This window comes from Dryobates pubescens, chromosome 4 (assembly GCF_014839835.1).
Source record: "Dryobates pubescens isolate bDryPub1 chromosome 4, bDryPub1.pri, whole genome shotgun sequence".
Taxonomy (NCBI): Eukaryota; Metazoa; Chordata; class Aves; order Piciformes; family Picidae; genus Dryobates; species Dryobates pubescens.
The window spans coordinates 9,845,313-9,872,628 of record NC_071615.1 but is presented as its reverse complement, the minus strand read 5'-3'; the positions used below and the strand labels follow the sequence as shown (position 1 = coordinate 9,872,628).

Below are 27,316 nucleotides of genomic sequence, written 5' to 3'. Positions count from 1 at the left end.
ACCATGGGCTGTGGAAGGAAATCAGTGGGCTGCAGGCACCCATGGCCCATAGCCTCAGCATAGGCCCAGCATGGCTTTTAGCTTCCCCTAAGGCTGAGCAGATGGCCCTCAAGTTTCCAATCTGTTCAACACACAACATACATGTACCTATCTATGTGTATAAATACAACCCCACCTCGACTGGATGCCCCCATCTTGTCCTGCAGACACGGCTGCACTGCTGCAAGGCTGCTCCATCCCCAGCCATGCCCACCCTGCTCTCTGCAGTAGTGGTTACAGCACTGCTGATAGCACTTGGCAAGGCATGTGAGCTGCCAGCCTCTCAACAGTCTGCTCTGCACCCTCACCCAGCTCAGGTCTTCTGGCAAAAGCTGTGACCCACATATGATAGTCCTGCAGCCTGTCCTAGGCTCGAAGGGATGCCAGAATGGCCATAAGGGAGGATCTATTTCTCTTGCCCAGCACACTCAGATTCTGCCCAGTCATTAGGATACAGGAGTTCAGCCCTGCAAAGAGCCTGCAGCTAGCCTGAGAGAGTTTGTCCCACACATCAGCAGGCCAGAAGCAGCATGGGAAAAGGAGATTGTCACCAGGGCAGAGGCTTGTTTGGATTCACATTCTTTACCTGGGCTTCCAGCAGCTCAGCAATGATGGGGTCCTCCAGACCACTCTGCAGCTGGAGAGCAGGGATTGGTATCCCCAGATCTCACATGGAGGTAAACAGCTGAGGATAAATGGGATGACTTTTATTCTTCTTCTGTTCATGATATCACTGGTGGCTGCCGTGAACAGAGCCACAGGTCATGATGACATCAGGACAGTAATGGGACAAATGGGTGACAACTGGGGATGATTCAAGAACCAGAGATGGGGCTCTGGGGCAGAGGTGTTCACAGGGAGCAGGGGCAGAGTGCTGCTGTCTCCTCCCTGGCAGACAGTGTGAGCTGGCAGTGAAGGGGACAGCGTGGTGGCTGGGGACAGGGCTGCCTGGCTGGGAACTCTCCAGAATTAAACTAATTGCATTGCCTAGGAAATGATCACAGCAGCTCAGATGTTCTGCTCCCCTCTGAGGATGCAGAGGGGCTTTATGAGCACTAATTAACTCCGACTCTACAACATGCCTTGAGGGCAGGTACAACCAGACCCATAAAGGGGGAGCAGCAGCTGCAGGTGCCATGGTGAGGTGGTGCCAAGGTAGTATCCACGGCCTGGGAGATTTCACAGCAATGGGTCCCTCCTGGCTGTGATTACAGCCCAGGAGCTCCCACTCGCAGGACTCCTCTCTGCCCACCCCAGCTCTCTGCACACATGCCCCCACCATGTTCATCAGGACCTCCCAGAACAAACATAAAGCCAAACTACAGTTTTGCTGATAAACAGCCACCAGCTGCAGCTTCTTGTCCTGCCTGCATCTATCCCTCTGTCCTTTCCTGACACCCTTCTGTGTTCCCTTGCTCTACCCTGAACAGGCCATGGGGCCCTGCAGGTCCACACCTGACTGCTCCAAACACCCTGGGAAAATCCTGGTGCTGGGCATGAGGCATTCTTGCCAAGGCAGGAGACAGCACACTGGTCCTGGATGCTCTATACACTTGGCTCTGCATCCCTGTCCTCTCCTCAGTCAGGGGGCTCCAGCCAGCCAGGAGCCTGCGCTCCAGGCAATGTTCTCTGTGGTGTGAAGCAAGGGGCAGAGAAGCAGAGAAGTTCACACACATGCACCTAAATAAACTATTTTTAAGTCAGTTTCCCATGAGGTGCCAGCAGCACTTTATGTCATGCTGCCTTTGCTGGCTGATCGTGTTGTCACTCCAGCTGGTGGGGACAGTGGCTGCCAGCAGGAAAGGACAATGGCAACGTCTCCTCTTGCCTGGCAGAGCTGTGCTGGCTCAGCCCTGAGCACTGCTCTCAACCCTGCAGGAGACTGGCTCCTTGCAACGAGCAGCAGGGTGGCATCAAGAGGCACAGCAGCAAACGGGTGCAGCCCCAGCCTGCTGCCCTGTGCCCAGTGGGAGCAGAATGCCAGGTCCCAGCCACTAGGTTCTTAGAATTTTGTTCAGAAATCAGGAGTTCTGATGTTTGGAACTGGTTTTAGCCTTCTGCATCACAGCACCCCTCCAGCCCTGCCCAGCTGGCAGGCTGGAACAGCTGCCCCATCCCTGGAGTCACAGAGTCATCGAATCACAGAACTCTCAAAGGCACACAGCTGCACACAGCCTGATACTGGGTGGCCAGCTGACCTCTGTCCTAATCCCTGCGCTGAAGTTTGAATTTATTAGGGGAAAACATCAAACATTTTAGGAAGTGCCTCCTTATATGCACAGGGACACCCTGACCTGTGCACTGGACATGTCCCCATGGGCACTGGCATAGGCAGGGTACCAAGCAGGGGCCCTACAACGACCCCCCATCCCCACTGCTCCATCACTGCTGTCACTCCAGAGTGTGGGAAGCTTTTGCATGGAGCAGGGATGCCTGCTACAAATGTCAGCTCTAATGGCAGGCTTCACCTTAGCTGGACAAAAAAATCTCTGTGCCCTGTGGCAAAGCCACTGCGGCTGAGCTGCACAAACTCACCAGGTCAGACCTGGCCATTTGCAGTTTGCACTTTCTTCGTGCGGGGAAGAAATAGTTATTTCCCCTAATTACAAGTTAAATGCCAAATAAATGCCCTATCCTGCATGGTAATTGCAGTGTCACTGAGTGATTAATTCCTGCTCTACAAGCTGAGAATCTGCACAACGTTTGCAAATGGCAATAACCTGGCTCCCGAGCCGCTGAGCTCTGCACGGCCCTGCTGGCACTGCCCGTTTGCTGGGCTCTGGCGACCCAGCACTACGGGTGGTCTTCAGGCTTGCCAGGACGCATCTGCAGCAGGACACTGGCTGACAAAGGCAGGCTGTTCTGCACCAGTCCCAAAAGCTGCCCCTCGCCCATGGTGTCCTGGCATGGGTGGCTGAGCTGCCCAGGCTGTATGCCTCACACAGCACCAGCTGTAACTGCACCCCAGCCCACAGCTAACTGTGGGAGCACATGGGGACACCAACAGTCCCCATGACCCCATGGAGAGCTCTGACTGGTCCCTGGGGTTGGAGCAGAGCCTGTCCCGTCCCAGGGTCAGAGCACTGAACTCTGTGTGGGCTCCTGGTACAGTGCCAGTCCTCAGCCCCAACAGCTCTCTGTCCAAGGGGCATGCCAGCAGCGGAGGCTCCTTGAAGCTGCTGATGCCACAGCCAAGAGATAATCACGGTGCTGATCGATAGGAGACTGAACGTTAGAAGTGATCCCCCAGCTGGTTTCAGGTTCCAGTAGCGGGCAGCAGCCTCCTCCTGGTGACTTCTGCAGAGCTGCCGTCCTTACCTGTACCCAGCCACAGGGTTCTGGCCCTATCCTGCCCCACGCCCACGCTCCCAAGAGGTGGGGAGAAGGAAAAGCTTTCGCATTCAGCATTGCATGTATGTGAGAGTCTCAAACTGTGACACTTGCTAACTACATTTGAGAAAATAACAAAAGGAAATTCGAGAGGAAACCTCAGCATTCAGTCTTCCTTCCTCCCCCTCCCCCATGTTGTTGTTTTTTATCTTTTTAAAAGGAAATAATTTTTCAGGCATTAAAAAAACCTCCCCAGTGGTGCTGCCACAAACGTGGTGTAACCTTGAATTCTGTGTAGCAGGGCTGGCTTTCATTATTTATTAGCAAGATCAATTAGAATATTCTGTTTGCAGAAGAATATAGTCCAATATGTACTTCAAGCACTAACAGCTAAATATATGCTTGTTTAAAAATCAATCTAAAAGTCAAGGTTTCCTTTGTAAATCCTTACTACAGGTTGAAATAAATAAAAAGAAAAGAAAAGGAAAAAGGTAAAAAATAAGGCAAAAAGCTGTGAGTGTTACCACCTGCCGAAGGCTGCGGTCTCAAGGAGATGCTCACACGTTCTGAGGCGTCTCAGGTGGGAACGGAGAGCAAAAGGCAAAGCCCCCAGCACAGAGGGCTCCCGGCGGGCACGCATGAAGGCTGCCGGCTCCCATGGGTGGGCATCCAGGAAGCCTTACACCGGGGAGGGCACCGACGGCCCCTGGCTCTGGCAGTGGGAGAGCGCCAGTAGTGCCAAGTGACTCACAGCCGGCTCCCAACACCCTGGCAGAGGTTTATCTTTCATTGACTGGCCAGGGCTGACACGGAGCCAAAGCCTGCGCCTGGCAGCCCGGCCCAGATCCGCAGTGTCCTCGCCTCTCTCCTCGCAGGAGCAGGTTTCCAAGATTAATTGCCATGTATTATTTATTGACCTCAGCCACGACCTTGGCCTGCCACGGGCTCCTTTGCCTCAGCAGCCACAGCAGCGGTGGCAGGCAGCAGCTTTGGCAGGGCAGCACCGGTGGCACAGGGTGCCCGGTGCAGCCAGCCCGGCCATGCCACAGGGCTGCCTGACAGCCCCAGAGACACCAACTGCTCTGCTCCCACTCCGTCCCCACCCTGCTCAGCCATTCCCCAGCTGCAGCCAGCTCCTGCTTTCATCTCTTCCCTGCCGCAAGCTGGGCGTGCGCAGCCAGCTCCCAGGTTCTCCTGATTTCTTAAGCTCTTTCTCTTTCGTCTTTCATTTCTAAATCTTATCTCCAGGTAAAAAGGGTATTTGATGGGATCAAAAGGTGACCTTTAAGGAGGTTAGCAGAGCCTCAAACGCTATCCTGGCAAGTTCACGCACACTCGAGCACTGAAGGGAACAGCTCTCTGATCTCCTGCTCCTCAGTGGAAAAGTTGCTTCCTAAAGATCTCTGCCAAAAGTCCCTACAACAAGCTAAGAAAACTTTCTGAAAAAGCCAGCACCTAGAGCTGGGCACAAGCTGTCCTCCAGCTGCTGAGACAGCAATCATCAAAAACTTCTGATGTGGTTCTTCCCCTGCTCAAGTTCCCTGTCTCTTGCCAGTCCCCTGTGTCCAGCAGAGTCCCAATGATCCCCCACCTTTCACTCAGCCACACAAAATCACTCAAGTGCCTTCAGAAGCATGAGAGCTGTGGAGGGACGTGGGACAGAAGCAATCAGAACAATTAGACAGTGACTAATGCCTGGAACTGCATCTGAGCTGAGCATGGGATGCAGACCCAGCAGCTGTGCCCCAGGCAGAGGCAACGTAACACTGCACAGGGACCCCTCTGGCCCCGGCATCCTGAGACTCCCCAAGGCCTACCCGGCAGTTTTGTGCCTTGCACAGGCTACAGCACCTCTTGGTCATGCTGGGAGAGATGTAGAGAGGGATCAGCAGCATGAGCTGGTGGATAACAAATCCCTCCCTGAGGAGATGGCACCACTTGACCTGCAAGTCAGAGTCACTCCATCCTTGAGCAAGACCAAGACTTGCAGACCTTTCCTAAGCACCTTGTAGTTAAATTCCAGATGGGAGAAGAACAGCCTGAGCTAAGGGATGATGTGGGCACACGGTGAGGTGGCTTCTGAGCTTCCACCATGCCATGGGGTCAATGAGCTGCAGCACTGCATCTCTCCAGGGTCCTGGCAGATGGAGACCAGGGAGGAACAGAGGGATCAGGAGGTCAGGCCCATGCTCTTCAGTGGCAGCTCAGAACTGGCACTGGTGGTGACAAGACCCTCATGCCACCAGCTGGGCAAGGGGACACATGCAGGCTCCTCTGTCCACAGTGGAGCTTGCTAGTGCCTCTGCCTGCAGCAGGAGACCCAAGGCAGAGTGAACAGCCAGGAGCCCAGGATTAATCAATTCTGTGCCACTGCCAAGCACCAGGCACAGTGGGCAATGGTGTGAAAGCTGCCTGTTTAGAGCAGTCAACCCACCACGAAGATCATGTCCCCTCTACATCACCTTGCCTCCAGAGAGAGGGACAAGAGGATACCCTGAGCCATGCCACTCTCTCCAGCCTCCCCCTGCAGACGCATCCTGACAGCAGCTTGTTGCAGGGATGGCAAACCCAGCCCAGCAGCCAAGGGGTTAAAGTGCCTCGTTATTCCTTTCATACCTGGGCTCCACTTATTTGCAGAGCCCATTTCCCAGAAGCCAAGGCTTTTAGCAGCAGCTCTGCTGTAGAACCCCTTATTATGGCTTGCGAGTTCCTTAAAGGTCAGGGAACACAACACAATGGAACGGTATCAGTGAGCTCAGCCACTTGGTATTTTACTAGGGGAACCCATAAAGCAGATTGTTTGCTGCAGAAAACATACGCTGGATAATAAAGCCAGTGTAATTGTCTCCAGAAACAAACAATCAGTTCAGGGGGAAAACGCTCCGGGAATGGGGGTGCCCAACACGGCCTGGCCGCAGGCGCTGCTGGGCTGTATTTCACCCTTCAGGTTACAGCACCTACAATGCATTGCCAGAGAGCTCGTAGGGAAATTAACCATTTCCCAATGTATTGTTGAGAGACAAATACTCAATATTGCATCTAACGAGGGTGTGCAGCTGGCGCTTAATCTCAGGCAGCGTGGAGCAGGCCGCGGCTCGCTCCCCCATTAAGGAAATGTAGAATTGATTGTGAGGATGATTGAAGATTTCTGTAGAGCACAATTCCCAGGTCTGTGATGACCCCTCCTTTTTTTCCCCCCTTTTTTTTTTTCTAATTTGCCTGTAATCTACTCAGACAAATCCTTTTATCACATTTATTTCCTTTCCAAGTTACCACCGGGGTGATTAATTACTTAACTTTGCAGTCCTACTTACCCTGCTGTACACACCGATTTTTCTTCCTATTAAAACAGGTTTCCATCCCAAACAGACACCTTTCCCTGTTAAGCTCCTTCACCCACTGCTAATAGCTGCTGAACAGTTTCCTCAGGACATGCTCAGAAGCCACCCATCCCATCCTGTCCCATCCCATCCCATGGTTTCACAACACTTTGAGATGCAGGAGGCACCGCTCATCACCCTGCTTCCCGCTGCAGAGTGGCTTGGCCCTTCCATGGGGAGAAGAAAAGCACCAACCTCCTTCTCCAAGAAGCCAGGAGCTTGTCAGACCGTGGGGGGTCACGGCTGCTCTGCCAGCCTGGAAATTCTCATTTGGTTCTAGATTTAATCTCATAATGAAAAAGGAATTGGAACCAGTGCAACTGTTTTACCCTTCCCTACTCACAGAGAGGGGAGGAAAAGCAATTTAAAAGAACCGACGCTGCCTACACAAAGGCAGGGCTGCTCTCACCCACCTTTAACACCTGCGCTGGCTGCTCAGCGGCTGGGGGAGCGGAGGAGGAACGCTCCCACCCCCCTCCCTGAGCGTGCCACGGTGTCCCAGCCAACAGCAGCAAGGCACTCACCACGGAAAAGCAATTAGATTTAAATCTAGTTTCCTCTTTCTGCCTTGTCTTTTCTCTTTTCTCTACTTAGATGCTCTTCAGTGTAGTACCTAATATGATTTGTGTTGAGCACAGTGTGAAACAGGAATGATTTATGGGTCTGTTAGTACTCCACAGCTACCTGACGCCATCTCAGCCCCCCGAAAGGGCACTCCAAGAGCAGATTGACGAGGGAGTCCTGGCATTACAGGTAATTATTTGTGTACCCTGCCCACATAATCATGGTTATTCTGGCTCTCACGATGCTTGAGCGCTTTCCTTGTGCCATGCTGGGCTCTGCTTCAGCAGAAAACAGGTCTTGGACCCTCGACTGGCACCAGCCCCCGCTGCCCCACTCTGCCTGCTGCCAAGAACAGATCTGCCGGGCTCTAATTGTTTCAGCTCAGATTAACTTGTGCCTCAAGATGGGCTCAGTCGCTGCATGTCATTGCCCCTAAGGCACTAGGTGCTCAGGAACCCACTAAACCCAGCTCCCACAGCATGCTGGGGTTGCAGCAGCTTGGGTGCCTAAGTCCTCCTGAAAGTCCCTGGGATAGGTCAGATAGCACCATGGCTGCCAGAGCAGCTCTCCCAGGGACGATCCCGCCCCTCTGCGCTACCAAATGCCCTTCATTAATGCTTAATGCTGCCCCAAGAACATCCCTGGTCCTCACTGCAGCCACCGCTGCCAAGGGGCAGGCAGACAGCACAGCTCCCTCCCTTCCTCCAACGTACAACAAGAAGCCAAATGAAATAATGAAAGAAACTCATTTTAATGCCACAGAGGGAATTGTTTTATTGCTAAAGCAGCAAATAGAACTAATTGAATCGGCTGGGGAGAAAAAAAAGAAAAGGGAGTGAAGGAGAAGAGAGGTGCAGTGCACCGACAGAAAGGGCGAGCGGGAGTCTGAATATTCATGGACCTGGGAACTGCAAATCTGTGAATGCAAAATATCCTCAGAACTGATAACAGTGCCAGCACTGATGGCAGTGCCCGGCTCCAAAAGTGAGCAAGCAATGTTTGCATTTACAAGATGGGGTTTAAAGTAATATCATGGAGCGAATTCTCTGGCTCATTAGGCTGCTCTGCACCACCCCTTCCAAAACAGGACAGCCTGGGAGTGAGCACAGGGGATGCCGCATCCCATCAGCAGCTACGCACAGGGCAAGGTGCCTACCTTGCCCCTGTCTTGCCTACCGATGGGCACAAGTACCCTGAGGTGCTCCACAGCCTCTCCCTCCTTCCAGTGCCACCCTCATGGGCAGCAGACACTCTTGGGACCATACTGCTGCCCAGTAGGGACAGGATGGTGACCTGGCTGCTGCCTGCCAGGTGAGGGGCTGTGGAGGTGGCTGTGACCCTGTTGCTGCCAGACTGAGCACAGGCTGGCATGGCTGCAGGGCTGGGCACCTCATCTCAAATCACGTCCTGTGTCCCACACCACCAGTTAAGCCTGCCACAAACCTTTAAGTTCACTGTTTTCAGTCAACCTTCATATTCAGTGGCCACATATATATAGTAGTGTAGAGGGCTGCATTTTAATTAAGGCAGTGCTCATGTTCTTCATTACAGCACTAAGTCACCCAGCAAGGAACACCAAGGATATAAATCCCCTTAATGAAGAAGGAGCAACACGTTCTGCTCTGTACGTTTAAGCAGAGGCACCACCATACAAAATGACTGCTCCAAGGAGAGCAAGAAGGTGCTCCAGGAGAAAAGCTGGAGCTTAGACATGCCATTGACCACACAACACCACCAGCAGCACCAATTCAGGACCACCACGACCTCCCTATCTGCATCCCAAGGGCACAAGAAACAGCCTGTGGCACCTCAATCTGCTTGCCCTGCAATGAAACCCTAAGGTCCACCTGGGCTGTGTGGGTTTGCCAGTGGGTTGTGCAGTGCCCAGGCTCCTCCTGGAGGCCCACACCATAGATAGAGGGGAAGATCTGCAGCAAAGACCTGCATGGCAGGAGCTCCAGGACTCAAGGGCTCCAATTCTGTCCTGAGCTGCTAGCGCTGTGCAGCCAGCCTCAGAGCTACCATGGGGCTGAAACTTGCACCTCTGCAGAGCCCCCCAGTCTCTCCCCATGGCAACATCCCCAGTCCCCATCCCCTAGGAACAGTGAAGAGCTCCAGGCTCTCTCCCCTGCCTATGACATTCTCCAAGCATTAGCAGAAGTTAATAGGGGGCACTGGCAGAACCACACTGTAAGCACCTTTCCAGGTTACCTGTGGGCAGGACCTTGACCTGGGTAGCAGCAGACTGGCATCCACTGTGGTGCCCTGTGGGGACCCTGGCTGCCAGGAATCCCTGCTCTAAACACATCACCCTGCTGTCATAAGCAGCTTGGAACTTATACATTAATAAATGGGCTCCTCCAAGGCTCTGGCAAGGAGAAAGCACCTCCCCACCATCACCTGCCACCAGCAGTGGCTGAGGAGCTGCTGTCAGGTCCCAAATTAAGAGGGTGGTGTTGGAGATACAACAGGTGTCCCACAGAGACAGCCATGTCCCAGGACCAGGGCCTTGCAGAAAATTCTGCGGGAACAGGGCAATAATAAACTCTTTTGGTGTAACTTCACCAGCAGTGGCTCCAGCAGAAAGCCTGCAGTGATCTAATAACACAATTCCCCTGCTGCCACTACAGCCTCCAGAAACCAGGGGCAGCCTGAGCCTTAAATCCATCCCAGCTCTTTCTCTGTCATTAATTGTCAGGCTATTTGTACTGCACGTTTTACATACCAAACAGACATCAATTTCAAGGTGGCCTAGGCTGCAGAAGGGCCTCTTCTAGTCTCCCTAATTCTAGAGTGGTACCAAACTTCACTATTTTCTGTACACTTACTCACATCTAACACTAGCACTAGCAATTTAGGAGCAATAAAAGTCAAGCTCCCGCCTCATACAATGACCTTGCAGCTTTATTTCCAAAGTTCAATCAGTTAACCTAGGAGAGCAACGGCTTCCCTACAGTGAGTAATGATGCAGAATAATATTTAGATCGAGATGAACCCCTTCTGCATAGGAAATTGCATCACAATTTGCTGGGTCTCCAAAATTCGCAGCGAGATGCCTTAGTTTGCCAATGAAGTTATTGCCTCAGGCATTTTTGCACAGTGCTTTGATTTTTTTCCGGGGCTTTCTGGAGGATTTTGAGCTGAGTAAGGAACCTTTGCTGCTCCTGTGCAGCAGACCCAGCGGCGCTGCCTGCCCTCTCCTCCCACACTGCTTCACCTGGCACTGACCGGCTGCAGCAGATGAAGAGCTTCCCAAAAAGTGGCTCTGCCCTTAATTGAGGAGGAGGCAGATGGGCACTGCCCATGCCGCTGGCTGGGGACTCCCAGGGCTCCCCTTGGCATGCTGGGCACCGACAAGCGCTCACCCTGTGAGAATTCAGTTCCCCAGGACGGAGGACACCAGCGCACACAATCACAGCTTGCTGGCTCTGCTTTGCTCAGACATTCAATCTACCTTGGTCAGCCACGAATTAAGATTGGTGAGCAGAACACTGCCAAGGCCTCCCATCTGCTGCCAGGGCCTGACATCATTCATTCTCCCCTGCCCATAGCAGGAGCATTAGCCACCACCCAGTATCAGCCACCACATTCACACCTCCCTCCACACCTGTTAAAGCATTCCCATGACTCCTCAGCCTCTCAGGTTCACACCCAGATGTTGATGACAGCAGTTAGCTTTCCTCTGTGTTCTTGACAACTCAGGCAGGGGAGGCAGAGCCCCTTCTGGGGTACCTCTATGCCCTGGTGTGACCATTTTAAGCTGTGCCTTTAAGAAAGGGACAGTGTTGGAACTCTCACCACTACACCCGGGATTGGCTGGTTCTGCAGCTACCAGCCCCTTGGAGCAGCAGGGCAGAGGATGGTTTGTAATGAACACAGCTCAACTAAATCACCCCAAACCAGCTGGGAGGTGCGAGTGTTGATGGTGTAGGCAAGCAGCAGTGGGATCAGTGCCGCTGCTCCCCGGGGGACAGGTCTGATGGGGATGAACCGAAGGCCAATTAAAGACCTCCAGCAGCAAGGATTTCAGGATCCATGGTCTGCCACCAGCATTCCATAAGTCAGCACTTTGGACCCTAAAAGGTTTTCAAGTAAGCAGGGCTGGAGCTGAGCAATTAGCAAGGCACCCCAGTGGCACAGCCCCTTAGAGCCGTGGTGAGCTGGAGGAGGCTCAGAGGTGGATCCTAAGCAGGGGACAGCAGCTGAGCCCTCAGGGTAGTCCCACAGCCTCTGGAGCTGGAGCCTGGTGCTGAGTAGCATCACCCAGAGTGGGTGCTTTGCCTCCTCCTTGGCTGGGCAATGGCAGCTCCTGCTGTCAGCTGCTGAATCCAGCACAGGTCTAACACGGCGCTGAGCTGACGTTGGCTTTCCACCAGCATGCTGGCTGCTTGGCTTAATTATATGAATGTCCATCACGAACAAATAGAGAAAGGGCAGAGCTGAGGCTGAAATAAAGTTATTTGCAGATGTGGATGAGGGCTAATAGAAAGTATATTCTATTACTGTGCCCATCTCCATGCAAGATGAAAGGCGATATGCTCCAAAACAAAGCAGAGCTGTGAATCTGGGCTTACCAGAGCATCGCTGTTCCGCTCCGACCCAACGTGATTACCCACTAATAAAGGCAGGAGCCAGGTCCATTGCAGCCTGGCTCTGGAGGGAATGGAAATCAGATTTTGGCTTCAGTTACAGCAATCTCCATAACACAAAACAAAGCCTGGCAGCTGGCGTTATTTTTATCTTAAGCCAGCTCCGTGTGGTAGGTCTGCGGCGATCACTGATGTCCCGCTGCTATTGCCTCTTCTCCCCCCGCCATCCCCCTGCCTCAGTTTCCCCAGGCACTGACTAGGTTGGAGGGCTGCATTTTAAGAGGATCCTGCATTCCTTAGTGGTAAAAACCAGTGGTGAATTTTGCATCCACCCTCAGCATTTGGCCTGTTTATATTGCCGAATAAATTCTTTAAAGAAGTACCGTACTTCACAGGAGAGCTTGTCAAGGTAAATACCTTCATTTACATAAAATGTGACTAGCAATTGAAATGTTAAAGCCATAAAGAGCAAGTTTATGATCCATCCTTGATGCCTGGATGTATAATATGACAAGAGGGAAAATAGTGTGGCTTGCAACGTTTACTAAATTGGTGTGTTGACTCAGGGGATGGAAATGGGAGATTTGACAAAACAGGTTGGAGGGGGTTTGAGGTTGTGGTTTGTTGGGGGTTTTTCCCTCTTTTTTTTTTTTCCCCCTTCTTTTTTTTTTCCCCTCCAATAAATATGAATCCCTTCGACAGCATTCTAACAGTTGGCTGTTAAACACTCTCCTTAGACTGGAAACAGCAGCTACCTAAATAAACAAACAGACTGCAAGGCGGGGGACTGCACGGGAAGGAGATACCCATTCACGTGGTGCTCTGGGGATGGTCACCTGAGATCACAAGGGACAGGAGCCCAGCCACACATGCCCCTCCAGAAAAGTGGAAGAGATACCCACAAGCCATTATGTACAGCAAGGTCCAAGCAGCAGCTCCAGCACATGGTGGCTTCATGGTCCCAGGGACACTAAGCTGCTCCAGCATGGAGCATGGGGATGGAACCTGTCCCAGCCACTTTGCCTCCCTGTCTCCAGCAGCTTTGCTGGAGCTGACCCTCACTCCTTTGATCTAAGCAGGAATTTCTCACGGTGATTGGAATTTAGGGGTTTCTTTTCAACTTTTTAAAATTGGAGAAGAAACCAATTTAAACCACTTCAAATCCTAAATAATACTTTAAAAAATGTGAATAGGAAGGATAAACTGGACCGCTGCCTACATACATACCACGGTGAAATTATAATATCCACACTTAATGCTCTGGAAAGTTTGATCGTGCATGTTCCTCACCTCAGCTCTGTACGAGCGTTCCAGCCATTCATTCACACCCCTACCCTTCTCAATTCATTGAAACCACTTCAAGCAAAAATCATTTGAAAGAAATTACCTCTGTGTATTGCACCACAAGCAGTGAGAAATGTCCCACATGAGCCTCTCCAGCCCCCAAAGCAATAAAATTTCTGCTGAAGTGCATGATATAATGACTCTGGGAAGGAAGTCCCCATGACAACAAGAGGTAAGAGAAATCCACAAAAAGCAAAGACTCCGACCTCTCTCGATACAAGGTGTCACCAATTTGTGCTGGAATTTTCACTTTGAAAACCAAAAGCCTTTGTCCATAACTTTCTTTGAGAACCTGTTGTTCCCCCTTTGCTAGGCTGGGCTTGGAAGAGAGCGGAGCAAGCCTCGCCAAATCAGAAGCTGAGCGGGGGTCAGGCTCATCATTTAAACCTTGAACACAACCAACCAACCCTTCACCTTTCTCTTCTCCAGGGAGGCTGCTTTTCCCCAGGCCTGTTTTGGGGGTTTCTGCAGCATCCACCAGCTTGTACGATGCTGCAACCACAGGCAGAGCAGAGCTCACAAACTTTGACACTACCCCGAACACTTAAACCATTAGCAGCAAAGCTCTGCAGCCTTTACTTAGTGGATTATTGAGCAGAAACAGAGATTGCTCTTGAAAGTAGAGTTCTTTGGTCAGGTTATTTCAGGCCTGGTGACATATGATGGTTCCCCAAGTGCTCCAAGGGATGCTCCACAAGTTCCTAGAATCACAAACGGGTCCGGGTTGGAAAGGACCTTAAAGATCATCTAGTTCCAACCCCCTGCCGTGGGCAGTGACACCTCCTGCTAGAGCAGGTACTCAAGCTGAGGGAAGAGGCATCTCTGCTGTACTTGGCTGGTTTCTGAGCCCTGGATTCACAGCCCTCCCAGGCACTCCTGCCCAAGGTGCTGGGCTGCTCCTGCTCACAGCAGCTGGGCACAGACCAGGGAGAGTAGGACAGAACCCTGCTGGGTGTGGCACATGGTGGCCTGAGGGAGTGGTGCCAGCCATGTCTCTGCCAGGGCTGAGCAGGACAGGTGCCCAGGATCTACAGCTCTTGGCTGTGCCATCTTCCCTCCCATGTCTCTCTCTGCACCACGTGCCCTGCAAACACACAACCTTACTCAGTGGCAGCCAGCACTGCGGGAGCAGGCATCTGGAGCCCTCCCTGACAGCGCCTTGTCCTGGCACTGCTCTCAGCCTCTTTGCAAGAAGAGCAGGCACAGCATGGAGGGGCTGCGGGTGTTGAAAGCTGCTGCCATTCCCATGGCTACAGCTGAGTAGCCTGTGGATAACCATCATCAGGTGATGACACACTGCAAAAAGGCTCGAGTCATTCCTGCATCCTATCCCTGTAGCTGAAACCTAGGGGAAGGCTGGGAGAAGACCCTGATGCACACAGGGCAGGAGACCCCCAGCACTGTCACACAGTGCACTCACTCTGGCAGCTCTAGGTGAAGGAGAAAATTGATGCCTGATGCTAGAGTGAGCTCTCTCCAGCACCCAGATGGGCAAAATACAAGCATTAACCAACAGTGAGCCTGGCCCCTGCTCATAGCCTCCACCTTATAATCCAGCTCAGCCCAGAGCCTCCACCAGCTTCAGTGAGAGCCTGACTCAGGCACCAGAGGGAGGTCAGTGGTGCAGGTGTGGGCTCACTCTGTGTGGGAGACTTGGGCTAGGAAACACAATGCATGTCTCAGACGTTTAGGAAAGGCGAAGGGGTCAAGGTACTGAAAGCACCACGTTACACAAACACTAGTGCAGTCTCCAAGCCAGATTCATCCCAACACACTGGATCCACAGAGCAGGGAGGCAGCTGAGTCACTACATTTCAGCAAAAGCCAGCTCACAGCAGGTCCCAGAAAGAAAATCAATACCTTTTCCCCAAGTTCCCAGAAGTGCAGAGGGCACAGAACGCTGGGAAGGCCTTTTGCAGAGCAATCCAGCTGTCAGCAGGCTGCTGCAGCGGTGCTGGTCGTTAGCAGCAGACCCAATCCATCTGTCCCCCGCAGGAGCCCTGTGGTGCCCATCAGCACAGGCTCATGGCGTCGATGACAGCTGTTTGATTTCCGACTATGCTGAGCTGATGGGAGAGCCACCAGCACTACCCAGCAACACAATTACATCTCCCAGCAAGGGCTGCACCATGTGGGACCAGCTGAAACAGCCCTAAGCCACCACTGCCCAACCGATGCTGAGGGATGCTGGGGGGAGGGGGACTCATCACATCTCCTCAGACACAGCTGGCACCATCTTGGCCAGCTGCTATCATGAGAAGAACTGGGTGCTTGGAGGTGGTATGAGCCTGGTACACACAGGGATGGCTACACCACCCCAGAAGAGGACACAGAGGAACAGCCCCACCAGCCCCAGAGCAGCACAGGAGGGCAGGTGGGACATCAGCAACCCCTGGGAGGAGCAGAACTGTCAGATGAGTGTCCTGTCTGCAGGGACATGAGCAAGAGCACTGGCTCCATAGCCATGGCCAGCTGCTCCTGGAACCACTGGCTTGGAAGCACACAGTCATTGCTGGGAGAAGAGCTCCTTGGCATGGCATAATTTATTACTTGTTGAAGGCAGCAGCTGACAGAGCACCACATGGGCCTGGCTGTTGGGGAGAAGGCTCCAACAAACCCAGACAGGAGGCAATAACAGCATTAGACATGCAAACCCTCTGCACACTCATTGTGGTGGCTGCTCCCTGCAGTGGCGCTGTGTCACACACAAAGCTGTGCCCTGCACAAGGGCAGGAGGTGACACAGCCACAGGCAGAGTGAGAGTGGTCTCCTTACAGAGACCCTGCTGCAGCTTCTCTGCAAGGAATCTGCTGAGAGGGAGGGAAGGAGAAACCCAACGTGCACATCCAGACTCCTATCACTCCTGACTACCTGGAACAGTCCTCAAATCAGTGAGGCTTGAAACTCCACAACCGAAGTTCACCACTATCAGAGACTCAGCACTGTGGACAGCACACATCTGTTAAAACTGCAAACTGCTTTTCAAAACAGTTATGAATTTCCAGTTTTCTGCTATATAGGAGATATCAAGACAACCCTAGAAGTGACCAGACAGACCTGCACCACCCCATGGTGCTGAGCCTGCAGGCAGCTGGGAGCACCACGCTCAAAGCACTGTGCTCTTCCACCTAGCCCAGAGAGCCACCAAGATGCTGAAGCACTGAAGACCACTGTGCTGGTCATTTGCACAAGCAGAACAGTCCAACTAAAGCACCAACCACCCCAGTGCCAAGAGCCCCCACTCTCCTCACACAGTCCCCGAAAAGCATTTCTCCTCTGGCGCCTCCAGACTGGTCACCAACAGTCTGAGCACCCAGAGGTGTCCACATCCACACACTTTACACCATACCACTGATGGAACCACTGACAGGCAGTGTGGTGGCTGCAGAGTGCCAACAGTGTCGCCTTCCCTTTTCCTCCCATCACATAAAATCACACAAAAGCCAGGGCTCCCTGCAGAGCCCAGGCATAGCCCATTGACACATGGCCTCTCCTAAGACTGTCACAGTAGACCCCAAACCCAACCCTCCAGCACCACAAGGAGACAATTTTGTCAAGTGTTGGATGCTGTATTCAGTGTGCAGTTCCCATTATCCACAAAATCCTCTCATGCTCCTGCACTCTTGTGTCATGCCCAGGCAAGAACCTCAGGCACATCCCCAGCATCCCTTCTGTTTGTGCTGACAACACACATTTGTAGACATCAGCTAAACTTCTTCCATGCTCAGAGGCCTCTAAAGTCTCCCCATCATTCTGCTGTCATTGCTGCATGCTCAGAAAGGCTCTCACAGTTCACCTCCAGCTGCAGGGTAGCTCGGGGCAGAGCTCACGGCATGGGCCATGCCCACTGAGGCATGAGCACTGTGCTTCAGGGGGCACATCACCCATGCAAGCACTTCCAGCCCAGCCTGGCCAGAGGGGCTGTGCATGAGGCTAACCCCACGGCTGGGCTGAGCAGGCAGCAAGAACTGCCCCATATCTGTGAGGGAGCAGAAGGACACTTGGGCACTGCCCAAACACCAGCTGCAGTTCCTAAGGGGCAGGACAGAGCATCCTGTGGCTCAGAAAGGATGAGCAGGTGGAGCCACCAGCCACTTCCAAAAGCAAGGCAGATCCCTGCTCCTTACCACAACCATCATCCACAGTGGGACCAAGTCCTGACATACTGTAAGGGGTGAAGTCAAGCAAAGTTCATCCCCAAAGAGACCACTTACTGGCAGGTACCAGTGTCCTGGACTTGGAGAGATGAAGACCCACCAGGAACATGTATCAGAGAGGAGTGTTGACAAAAGGAAAGGCTCATAGCCACTTCCCAAAGGCTTTAAGACCATGTAACAGTGGTCAGCTCATACTCTGCATTAAGGGGCAGAAGAAAGCAAGCTAGGAGATGCATCCACAACAGTTGACACACAGGCGGTGTGAGGCACAGCGTAAGTGAAGCTGTGCCCCTATACCTGTCCTTCTGACAGCCTGAATTGGGATGTATGGACTAACAAATCACAGACACACAAACAGCTCTGGCAGCACAGCACTGAAACAAGCCTGTGTGGGAAGAACTCCGGTTTCTCCATAGACTTTGTCTGCTGAGCTGAAGGGACCACAAAACAGCCCATCCCTCAGGGTCACCAAGAACACAGCCTGGACCACAGAGCTGGAGTGATGGGCTGCCACACACCCCAGCCACCAGGCAGAAAGCTCTACTTGCACCTACGTGCTCATAACCACTGTCCTTGTACAGATCCTGGACAGAGTGTCTACGATTGACTAACCTCAAGGCAGCAATGATGCGAGAAACCCAGTGTGGAACACACTCAAAAACTGGTACCGTTTAGCTGCTGTCTTACAGGTGAGAAACTAAGGTGGGGGAACCGCTCTTCTTCCCTGTAGCTCTGCCAGACTGGAAGATGTTCTGTGCTGAAAGACAAAGCCAGGAATCCCAAGGGGCTGCTCCTTCCTCATTTCACTTCATAAGAACAAACTTGGCAGTAGTAAAAGCTAACAGTAGAGAATGCATAAATAAAGCAGCGTTATATGCAAAATATAAACAAGTGGTAGAAGTCCCTGTTAGGAGCTGCTGGTGTAAACACTTCAGTAGCTGCTGCTTTGCTTACAGAAAATTGACATTTCTGCAGAGAGGAAAAATCTCCAATTACTCTGCCCAGGACTCAGCTGCAGGCAGCCAGCCCTCGGTGCACTCAATCAGGGGATCTCGGAGAAGGTCAGAAGAAATAGCTGCCAGTGGGGAAGGCAGCTTCCCCCACTGCTTTAGCTCATTGTTTACATGGCACCAAGCACACCAGCCTCCTGGTCTGTGACACCAGCACAGCACCAGGGGAAACCCATTGCCCCACCAAGGCACTGGTCACCAGCACTATGTGACCTGCGTCCTGTCCCAGCACTACTGGAAAACTTTAGCAAGGAAAGAAGAACACTGCTGGGCTGGGCCAGTGTGGAGATGGCTGGAGGTTAAACCACCAGGGCACATCCTCAGTGGCAGGTAGCACCAGCGCCAGTTACTTAACCCATGGCCAGAGCATACATCCCCCAGCCAGCTCTGACCCTGCCTTCCCCCTCCTCTCTACCAGCACAGCAGAGCACCAGCAATGAGCTAAACAAACCACAGAGCTACTGCATGGATGAAAAATGTCGATGTGCATTCTACAAGCACAAACCTGTGGAGCCTTTACTCCTGGTGGAGCTACTAGAGGCTCACCAGCCCTTTCCTTGTAAGCATGAGTCTAGAGAGGCAAAAGCAGTTGCCTGCCACATCCAGCACTTCATCTTCTGCCTATTTTGAATAAAACCAAACCCTTCATATGCTCTCCCAGCAAGTTTCTAAACTTGTTTTTCAAGGCAAGCTTTTCCAACAGCAAAATTCAAGACACCATGTCTGAAATTAGGTATAGAAGCATCACAACCGTAGCTGATCCTTCACTGCTTCCCCATGCTGGTACAGCTCATGGGGAACACTCAGAGACAAATGTGCTCTCCCTGTGCTGATCTCCACTCTACTAAAGCCCCTCAAGAAAACCCCTCAGCATTTTAACACAGCCAAGAGGATGCTTCACCACACAAGTGTTCCTAAGGCTTTGCATCCACAACTGCTACAGCAAATTGCCTGAACCTCCTTGCATTCAAATGCCATCGACTTTAATGAGTGACCCCAGCAGTAACTAACTCACTGCCTCTGTTTATTCTCCCTTCATGTTCAACATGCTCAACACTTCCCATAGTCAGTGCAACACAAAGACACAACTTCCCAGCTCAGCCAGAGACTGTTTCTTAAAACAACACTAGCATGGGTTGCTTTTAAGAGTAAATTTCAGCACCACCAGTGACCTGCAAGCTCCACTGAAGTGCTGCAGTAGCTTTAATTTGAGATTTTTAAAGAGAACCCCCCGAGCCATCACAAGCCATTGATTTACTCAACCAGCCAAGGCATTTAACACTTCATTACCGCCGCCCAGCATCTTCTAATAATTAGGACTCCTAATACGAGGTTTCCTTAGCTGTGTCACACAACAACATGTGGAGTCTTCCTCGCGAGCAGAATTGGATCCCATCAAGGGGAAGAACTTTCTGATATGGGACTTGTTGAATAAAGAGCAAATCTGAGCAGTGAAGTGAAGCCTGCAGCTCACTGAGGAGCCGGCACCGCTCTTCACTTCTAAGCCCCCAGCATCACCTGGAGCAGCTTCCAGCCTTGTTTATTTCAGTAATTATTAATTACTGACCTATTTACGCCGAGTGCAGCTCAGCTGCACGGTCTGCCCGTGAACTCTGTGCACGGGAGGTACCGAAAAGGGCCTTTTCCACACATTCTCTACCTTCCCATCACACAGCCGCATTTCACGTCGCCGCGGCTGCCAGGCGAGGCACCTATCCGACCCCCGGCCTGCCTCGACAGCGGCCCCGGCCACCGGGCTCTGCACCTGCCGCAGCCCCAGTGACCCCCGCAGCGGTCCCGGGACCCGCCATCGTCCGACGCCTCCGGTGACACCGCCTGGGGTTCCGGTCCCACTGCCCTGCCACTGCTGGTGTCCCTGTGCCACCATCTCGCTGCCGTCCGGGGGACACCGGAGACCCTTCCCGACCGTCTCCTGGGACTCCCCGATTGCCGGGACCCCCCCCCATCCCGGCTTGGACGGACCCACATCCCCCTCCTCACCTGTACCACTCCAGCCCCTTCTCGTAGTTCCTGTCGAAGAAGTGGGGCTCGGTGCCCACAGCACGCACGTCGGGGTGCGCCCGGATTGCCTCTAGCAGCGCCCGCGTCCCCCCCTTCTTCACCCCGATGATGAGGGCTTGCGGCAGCCGCTTCTCCCCGTAGTCCGGCGTCGTGCTGCCGCCGACACCGCGGCTGCCGGGGCTGCCGGCCCGGCTCAGCTCCTCGTCTGTGGTGCTCGACTCCTGCGGGTCCCTCTCGAAGGCTCCGCTCTGCGCCGTGATCACCTCCCCGGGAGCCAGCGGCGACTGCGGCCAGGAGCCTGTCGCCCCTTCCCGGCTGCCGTTGGAGGCCCGAGTCGGTGCCGCGGAGGGGGCCGGGGCGGCGGGGCTGGGGCTGGCGCTGGCGGCGGGGCGCGGGGCCGCCGTGCCAGGGAGGACCCCCGGGGGGCGCGGGGCCGCCGTGCCGGGCAGCGCGGCGGGAGAGCGCAGCGCGGCGGGGCCAGTGCCCCCCATGAGGCTATAGCACAGGTAGGTGAGGCAGAGAGAGAGGCTGCACATACAGAGCAGCTTTCGCGCCGGGGGCCCCTTAGAGCCGCGCCCGCCCGGCACCCCCGGCGGGGCTGCGGGGGGGGACATGGCTGCTGCCCGCTCCTCGCCCCGGGCACCGGGCGCACATGGTGTCAACCGCCGCCCGGCCACCCCAGCCGCATGGGCCGCCGCTGCCCTCCCGCCCCGCCGCCGCCGGGGGGGGGGAGCCCCGCATGGCACGGTCGCCGCCGGCCCCCCCGCCGGGCACCGGGGCTTAGCGCTGCCGCCCCGGTGCCACCGGCCCCGCGCTGTTGCCGCCCTGAGTTCCTGCTGCTAAACTTTGTGGAGGGTGGGAGGCGGGAGCGCGCTCCCGGCGCGGGGAGGGCCTGGACCGCCCCCGCTGCCGAGAACGCGCCGGACCGGGGGGAGCCGCGCCGGTACCGCCGGGCCGCGGGGAGCCGCGCCGGGCGAAGCGGGGCAGCACCGGGTGAAGCAGGACATCACCGGGGTCAGGCCAGGGGCAGCGCTGAAGGAACGGGGCAACATCGAGGGTATTGCCGAGAAGAAAAACCAATCAGACCCGGGAAAGCGCAGAGCCCCGGCGGGGCACCTCCGTCCCGGATAGGTCCCGGTGTGCCAGGGACAGTCCCCAGCAGCCCCCAGCCCAGACCCACCCGGGCAGAAGCCGTACCAGCCACCCTCTGCAGACCCTGCTCCTCATCCTCAGCAGAAACCACCGTGCCAGGGATGGTCTGCTTCCCTCTGCCCCTAGACCATATCTGCACTGACACCCTCTCGCCCTGCTGCCCCTAGCCCGAATCCAGCTCTCCAAACTGGAGCATCCAGACAGGTCCACTGGGACATCCACCACCCCGGGGTCCCCTGGCTTTGAGAATCTTCAACAGTGATGGGCTTCACCCAGCAGCCTGCTGTTTCCTAGGAGCTTGAGGAAAGGTGGCAGAGGGAGAGCAGTGGCTTTTTCGCTGGTACAGGGGAGCCAAGGGTCCATTGGAGCCTGAAGGGTTCAGAGTTTAGGTGCAAGGAACTGCACGGGTAGGTAAGACCAACTGAACCCTCACATACTGCTCTCTAGGACTTCTACCTCCAGCCTTGGTGGAACATACTGGGACTGGGAGCCTCTCCCCTCACAGTTTTTGTGGAGCAGCCACCATCTCTTCTCAGCTCCACATTTTGTCACTTCCCACCTCAGTTCTCAGCTTCAGCTTTGGCAAGGATTTTGTGAGGGGAAGAAATGAGTTAGTGTCTGAGTTTCCTCTTGTCCCTCATGCTGGAGCATCCCAGGATTCTCTCCATCACAGGTGTGGCACTGGGGCACATCACAGCTCTTGGTATCCTGACCACCATGGTCCCTCTCAGCAGAAGAGTGCTGGCATCACTAGGGCATTACTGTGGTACAGAGATGAATTGAGGACTTTTAAAGGTCATCTGGTTCACTCTCCTTGCAGTGAGCTTGGTGTCATCTGCAGGTGAGCTGAGGGTGCACTTGATCCCACTGTGTCTCTCGTGGGGATACTAAACAGTACTGGCCCGAGTATGGACCTTTAAGGGACACCACTTGTCACTGATATCCATCTGAATACTGAGCCATTGATCACTACCCTCTGCATGTGACCATCTAACCAATTCCTCATCCACCAAACAGTCCACTCATCTGATCCCTATCTCCAGTTTGGAGAGGTGTATGTTGGGGACAACTGTGTCAAAAGCCTGACAGAAGTCAGATAGATGACATTTGTATCTCTTTTGAGCACTGATGTAGGAGGCTACTAGGCTGGTCAGGCAGGATCAGCTCCAAACGCACCTTGAACTGCCCTGGCCCCATCCCCACACAACTGGACTGTGTCCTATACCCTTCCCAGGAGAGCTGCCCCTGCTTCCACTGCCCTCTGCAGTTCCTTCTTCCCCTTCAGTTTGACCAGCAGGTCTCAACTTGGCCATGCTAATCTCTTGCTGTCCTTGACTGTTCTCTTACTCCAGGGATTGAGATCTCTTGTGCTCCATGGAAAGTGTCCTTAAAGATCTGCCAACTGTGCATGGTTCCCTGAGGGCCATTTCCTAGAGGATATTATTAACAAGCCTGGATTTTTATTTCCCAAAATCCAGGCTCCTGTCTTTACCCTTGGTCTGTCCCATGTCCCTCAGGGTCATTAACCCTTCCAGAGCAACCTGCCACTGGAGTCTCAGCTGTGCTGTTCCCAGAGCAAAAGCAACATCCGAGAAAAAAAAGTAAGTGCCAATATTAACTCGAGACCCAGAGCTGAGAAAAATAAAATATTAATCAAAAAGAGGAAGAGCACAGACTTCCCATAATGAACCAAAGCTCAATGCTGCTCTCAGCTGGACATGTGTTCTCTCTGTGCAGCTCCAGTTCCAACGGAGATTATTTCTTCATAATATATTTTTTATGGCCCGCAGGAGACCTCTGAAATGCAGCGTCTTGTGTCCTGTAAATCACTGCCTGTAACTGGTAGATTCCTTCTCAGCTGCATTACAGTAATGTGACTGTGAAGGGACTAACTGGAGCTGGCAGAGGCACCGTCCCTTCCTGCAGCTCTCCGCCCAACTGCTCTAAGGAGCTGCCCTGCAGCAGGTGCTGGGCCTGGGGTGTCCGCTGGAGCTCTGCAGACCCCCCTCAGAGTGATACGTGGCCCCTGCCCAAGCTGAGCCCACTCAAAGGCTCCTGCGAGACGGCCATCAGATCTGAATCTTAAATGAACATCCTGAATAGGTGCAGCTTGGCTCATGATGGGAGGACATGCTGGAGGCCCAGGGATAGACTGATGTTCTCAGGAATCCCTGAGCAGGGTGAGCTTGTTTTGCTGCTCTGCTTGGCTCATATGCAGGGGTCCTTCCACACAGCTGTTGTAATATGTATGGGTCTGCCTTGAGAGAGCTGAGTCCTCCTCATACTCAGAGATACATTCATTCCAAACTGGAGAACCCTATCCATAAGCCTGTTCTCAAGTTTCCCAATACCCCAGGAAAATAAAAAAGAAATTGTTTTCAGTTCAAAAAATGCCAGCTACAGCTCAGAACAGACACCCTTTAATGAAGAGTCACAGTGCTTTGGTCTGCTCTACACTGAGCACACATCTAAACCGCAGTGCTTAGCGAAGTGCCCTGCTCTGACACCCTCGTGTCTCCTCTCCTGTGATGTGCTGCACAGAGGACTAATAGGATTTGCAGGCAAATCACACACAATGCAAAGACTATTTCTTCTCAGGCACCAGCTTCCAGCCCAGAGGAAATTTTACAACCTGAATGTAAAGCCTCTAAAACAAATGGCTTAGCCTTAAATGCCTGCTGCCCAGGCTTGGCTTGTTTTACCCATCACAGAGTGTGTATTTCTCCTGCGTGGATGTCAAACGCATCCATGAGCAGAGCTGAGCAGTATCGAAGTGTCTGGTGGTGCTCAGCCGGTGGATGCAGCAGGAGCTGATGGAGTGTAACACTTGATCTGACAGTTGTGCTTTTAAGGGCTCCTGTATTTACATCGCCTACCTGCATGCTTCTCTTCACAGTCATTAGCAACGAGAGTGCTCCCCAAGCAGTCCCCAAGTGTCCACTCCAGCAAAGCCAGCTGATGCTGTCAGCCCTGTGTGGGAACTGCCAGGTCAGTCTGGTGTATCAGGTAGCTCACAAGCCACATTTTGGCAGGGAGCAAGACAGTTGCTTTGGAGAAAGGTGGAGGAACTCCACAGCGGGCAGCTGTGGAGCAGCTTCCCCTCAGATACAGGTTCTTTTAACTGCTCATCCATTTAGTGTGGCTGTCCCAGAATGAAGGACATACCTGTGATGTTCTTATTTCCCCAGGGACAGCAGCACTGAGTTTTGTGCCAGTCTTGCTTATGGGGATGTGTGATGATAAGCCATGGCAGGCAACTGGGAGCCCTGCCCCATACTAGCTGGCAGGGCCTGACTCTGCACGTGGTGAAGGCAAGGCTCTGATCAGACTGGGAAGCCTTTTCTCAGATGTTGCCAAACCTCCAAGCAGCATAAGGGTCTTGCACCCCTGGCTGGTGCCAGGCAAAGCTGATGGCCTGGCTCATGAATGGTAAGCCGAATTCTGCTCCCAGACAGGGACAGTTGCAGGTTGGTTTGTGCTGTTCAGACAACAGAATGTCCACCCTTCTTACCATCTCTGCTCCAGAAACATAAACTGAGAGAACAGGGGCAGAGTCAGACTCCAAGGACAACCTCCAGACAGAAGAGCTCATCTGAAGGGACCTGAGCTTATCTGTCCCAGTGAGAGGAGGGCTGGGGAGTGCATCCCTGCTTTCCATCTCATCCACAGGAGCAGATGAACAACAAGGATGGAGGAAGATGGCCTCAGATAGCAGTCAGTGCTGGTACAACTCCAGTGAGGTGTGAACTGGGACAAATACCTTCTGGCTGGATATCAGCTGGTTTCTAACTGTGGGAGCAATGTGCTTCTGGAACAGATTTCTGCGAGCAGTATTGGGGGCAAGGCACACGATTAGTTTTAAGATTGAGTTTGAAATGGACTTTATAAGGTGGCTGCCAGCAGTTGCAGGGAAATGGGATTTGATAGCCCAAGCTGTCCCCTCCAGTTCTACACTCCTGTTGTGATTCACAAGCACCAACCTGAGAAGTAGACCTCTGACAGGAAAAGGGTCTGTGATCAATCAAAGGCTGAATGAGACCCATTGATGGGAAGTTGGAATTAGACACATTTGAGTGAAAAGAAAAGTGTGTTTAACCAGGACAGTAATTTCCTTCTGAAACAATTGGTGGGGGAATATGGCAAGTTGCCTCTCCTGGAAGGCTTTACAAGGCAACTGGGAGTCTTCTGCAAGAAATGGTCCTACTGATCCAAGCTGAGGATGCTGTCCTAGTGAATCTCTACATGCCTCTGCTAGGAGTTAAGCTTCCAGAGGCCATCACCTTTATTTCCTGACTTTTAAGGACACTAGAAATACTTTCTCTCTTTTTTTCTTTCTTTTTTTTTTTTCCAGAGAACTTCAGAGCTTAACCTCTCAAAACTCCTCCTCCCTCTTCACTTGCCATCAGAAGCAGTGAAACACTTTGAAGAGAGTTGGATGAATTCACACCATGCTCTGCCTCCTTCAGGGACTGAATGAAGTTTGTAAATGTCTAGTGACTAGGAAACAGACAGTAAACATGCAGTGGCTTTTCAACTCCAGTCCAAGAAGGTACTCAAGATGCTTTCCAGTGTCATTCCAGGCTGTCAGAGTGTTTTCCCATTCATGGAAATAGCTTCAGGTCTAGAATAAGTGTTTGTTCTGGTGGCTTTTAGTAGTGGCTCCTATGACCCAAACATTGCAGCCCAGGAACCTGCATTCATCCTCCTTGCCCCAAATTAAAGAAAGGTGTGAGAAAGGCATCTTTGGGTGAGCTGCTGGGGAACCAGCCCCCTGCTTCACAGTTGCTATGAAAAAGGGAGCAGTTCTTCAGCTTGGTAAAGTCTGTGTGCAACAAACGTGGTGTAGGACTTGGTGTATGCAGCAACTAATCCTGGAAACATAGCCAGAAGGAAAGGTGTGGAGTCTGAGAGCTGCACACTAAAGGAGGGAATGGGAGAGGTTAGACAAGGGACAATCATGCATGACTCAGGCATGGGAATGAACTAGATGGTCCCTGAAGGTCCCACCAGCCCTCAATATCCTGAGAAACCTGCTCCCACCCTGCAAGCCCTAGGTGTGGCTCAGGACTGAAGGCTCCAGCTCCCCCCACAGCCAACCTGGGTCTCACTAGTGAGCTCAGGAGCAGGCTGCTCTTCCTGTGGGAAGGGCACGGTGGGACCTCTCCCATCTGTCAAGAACATACTCAGGGTAAGTGGGTGAGTGGCTCTGTCTGCACCATGTCAGATAATCTGCTCTGGTCTCTTACAGAACGAGGACCAGGGCTTGCAAAGGAAGCCCTTTGCTGATCACAGAGCAGGATGACATGGCAAAGCCATGCTGAGCAGTGTCTGCTGGCTGTCTCCATCCTCTGCTGGAGTAGTGGTGGTGGTGGGAAGGGGAAGGCAGCAGCTGCAGAGAAGCCATCTCACCTCTGCATGGTGGCTGAGTACAGGCAACAGAAGGGGAACTGAGGCAAGGAGGGTGCTGGACAGGGACTGGCCTTTACCTGCAGCTGGGGTCCATGGGGGTGCAGGTCCCCCTGAGCCCCAGCCCAGAGCCCCACCAGCCAAGATGCTCTCCTTCTCCCTTCCCATTGCACACTGGATCTTAGGCCATGGAGCAGACACTGTCACAGTGCTCACTTCCTCTCTTCTCTGTGGACCACCTGGAGCCAGCAATGCTGTCAGTTCCAGCTGTTAAATCAGAGCTGACAAACCCTCACCAGAAGTTGATCCCACATCATGACCCA

At 53.2% G+C, this 27,316-nt stretch overlaps 1 protein-coding gene across 1 annotated transcript in view; it reads right to left on the bottom strand.

Annotated features, from left to right (window-relative positions):
* HS3ST4 (heparan sulfate-glucosamine 3-sulfotransferase 4) overlaps nt 1-21,263 on the bottom strand; it is a 60,205-nt gene extending 38,942 nt beyond the window's left edge. Inside the window, exon 1 of the mRNA XM_054180468.1 lies at nt 20,415-21,263. Within this exon, the coding sequence (XP_054036443.1) occupies nt 20,415-21,049 (635 nt within the window). The 5' untranslated portion in view covers nt 21,050-21,263. The remainder of the gene's footprint in view (nt 1-20,414) is intronic.
* Nucleotides 21,264-27,316: the final 6,053 nt, after the last annotated feature.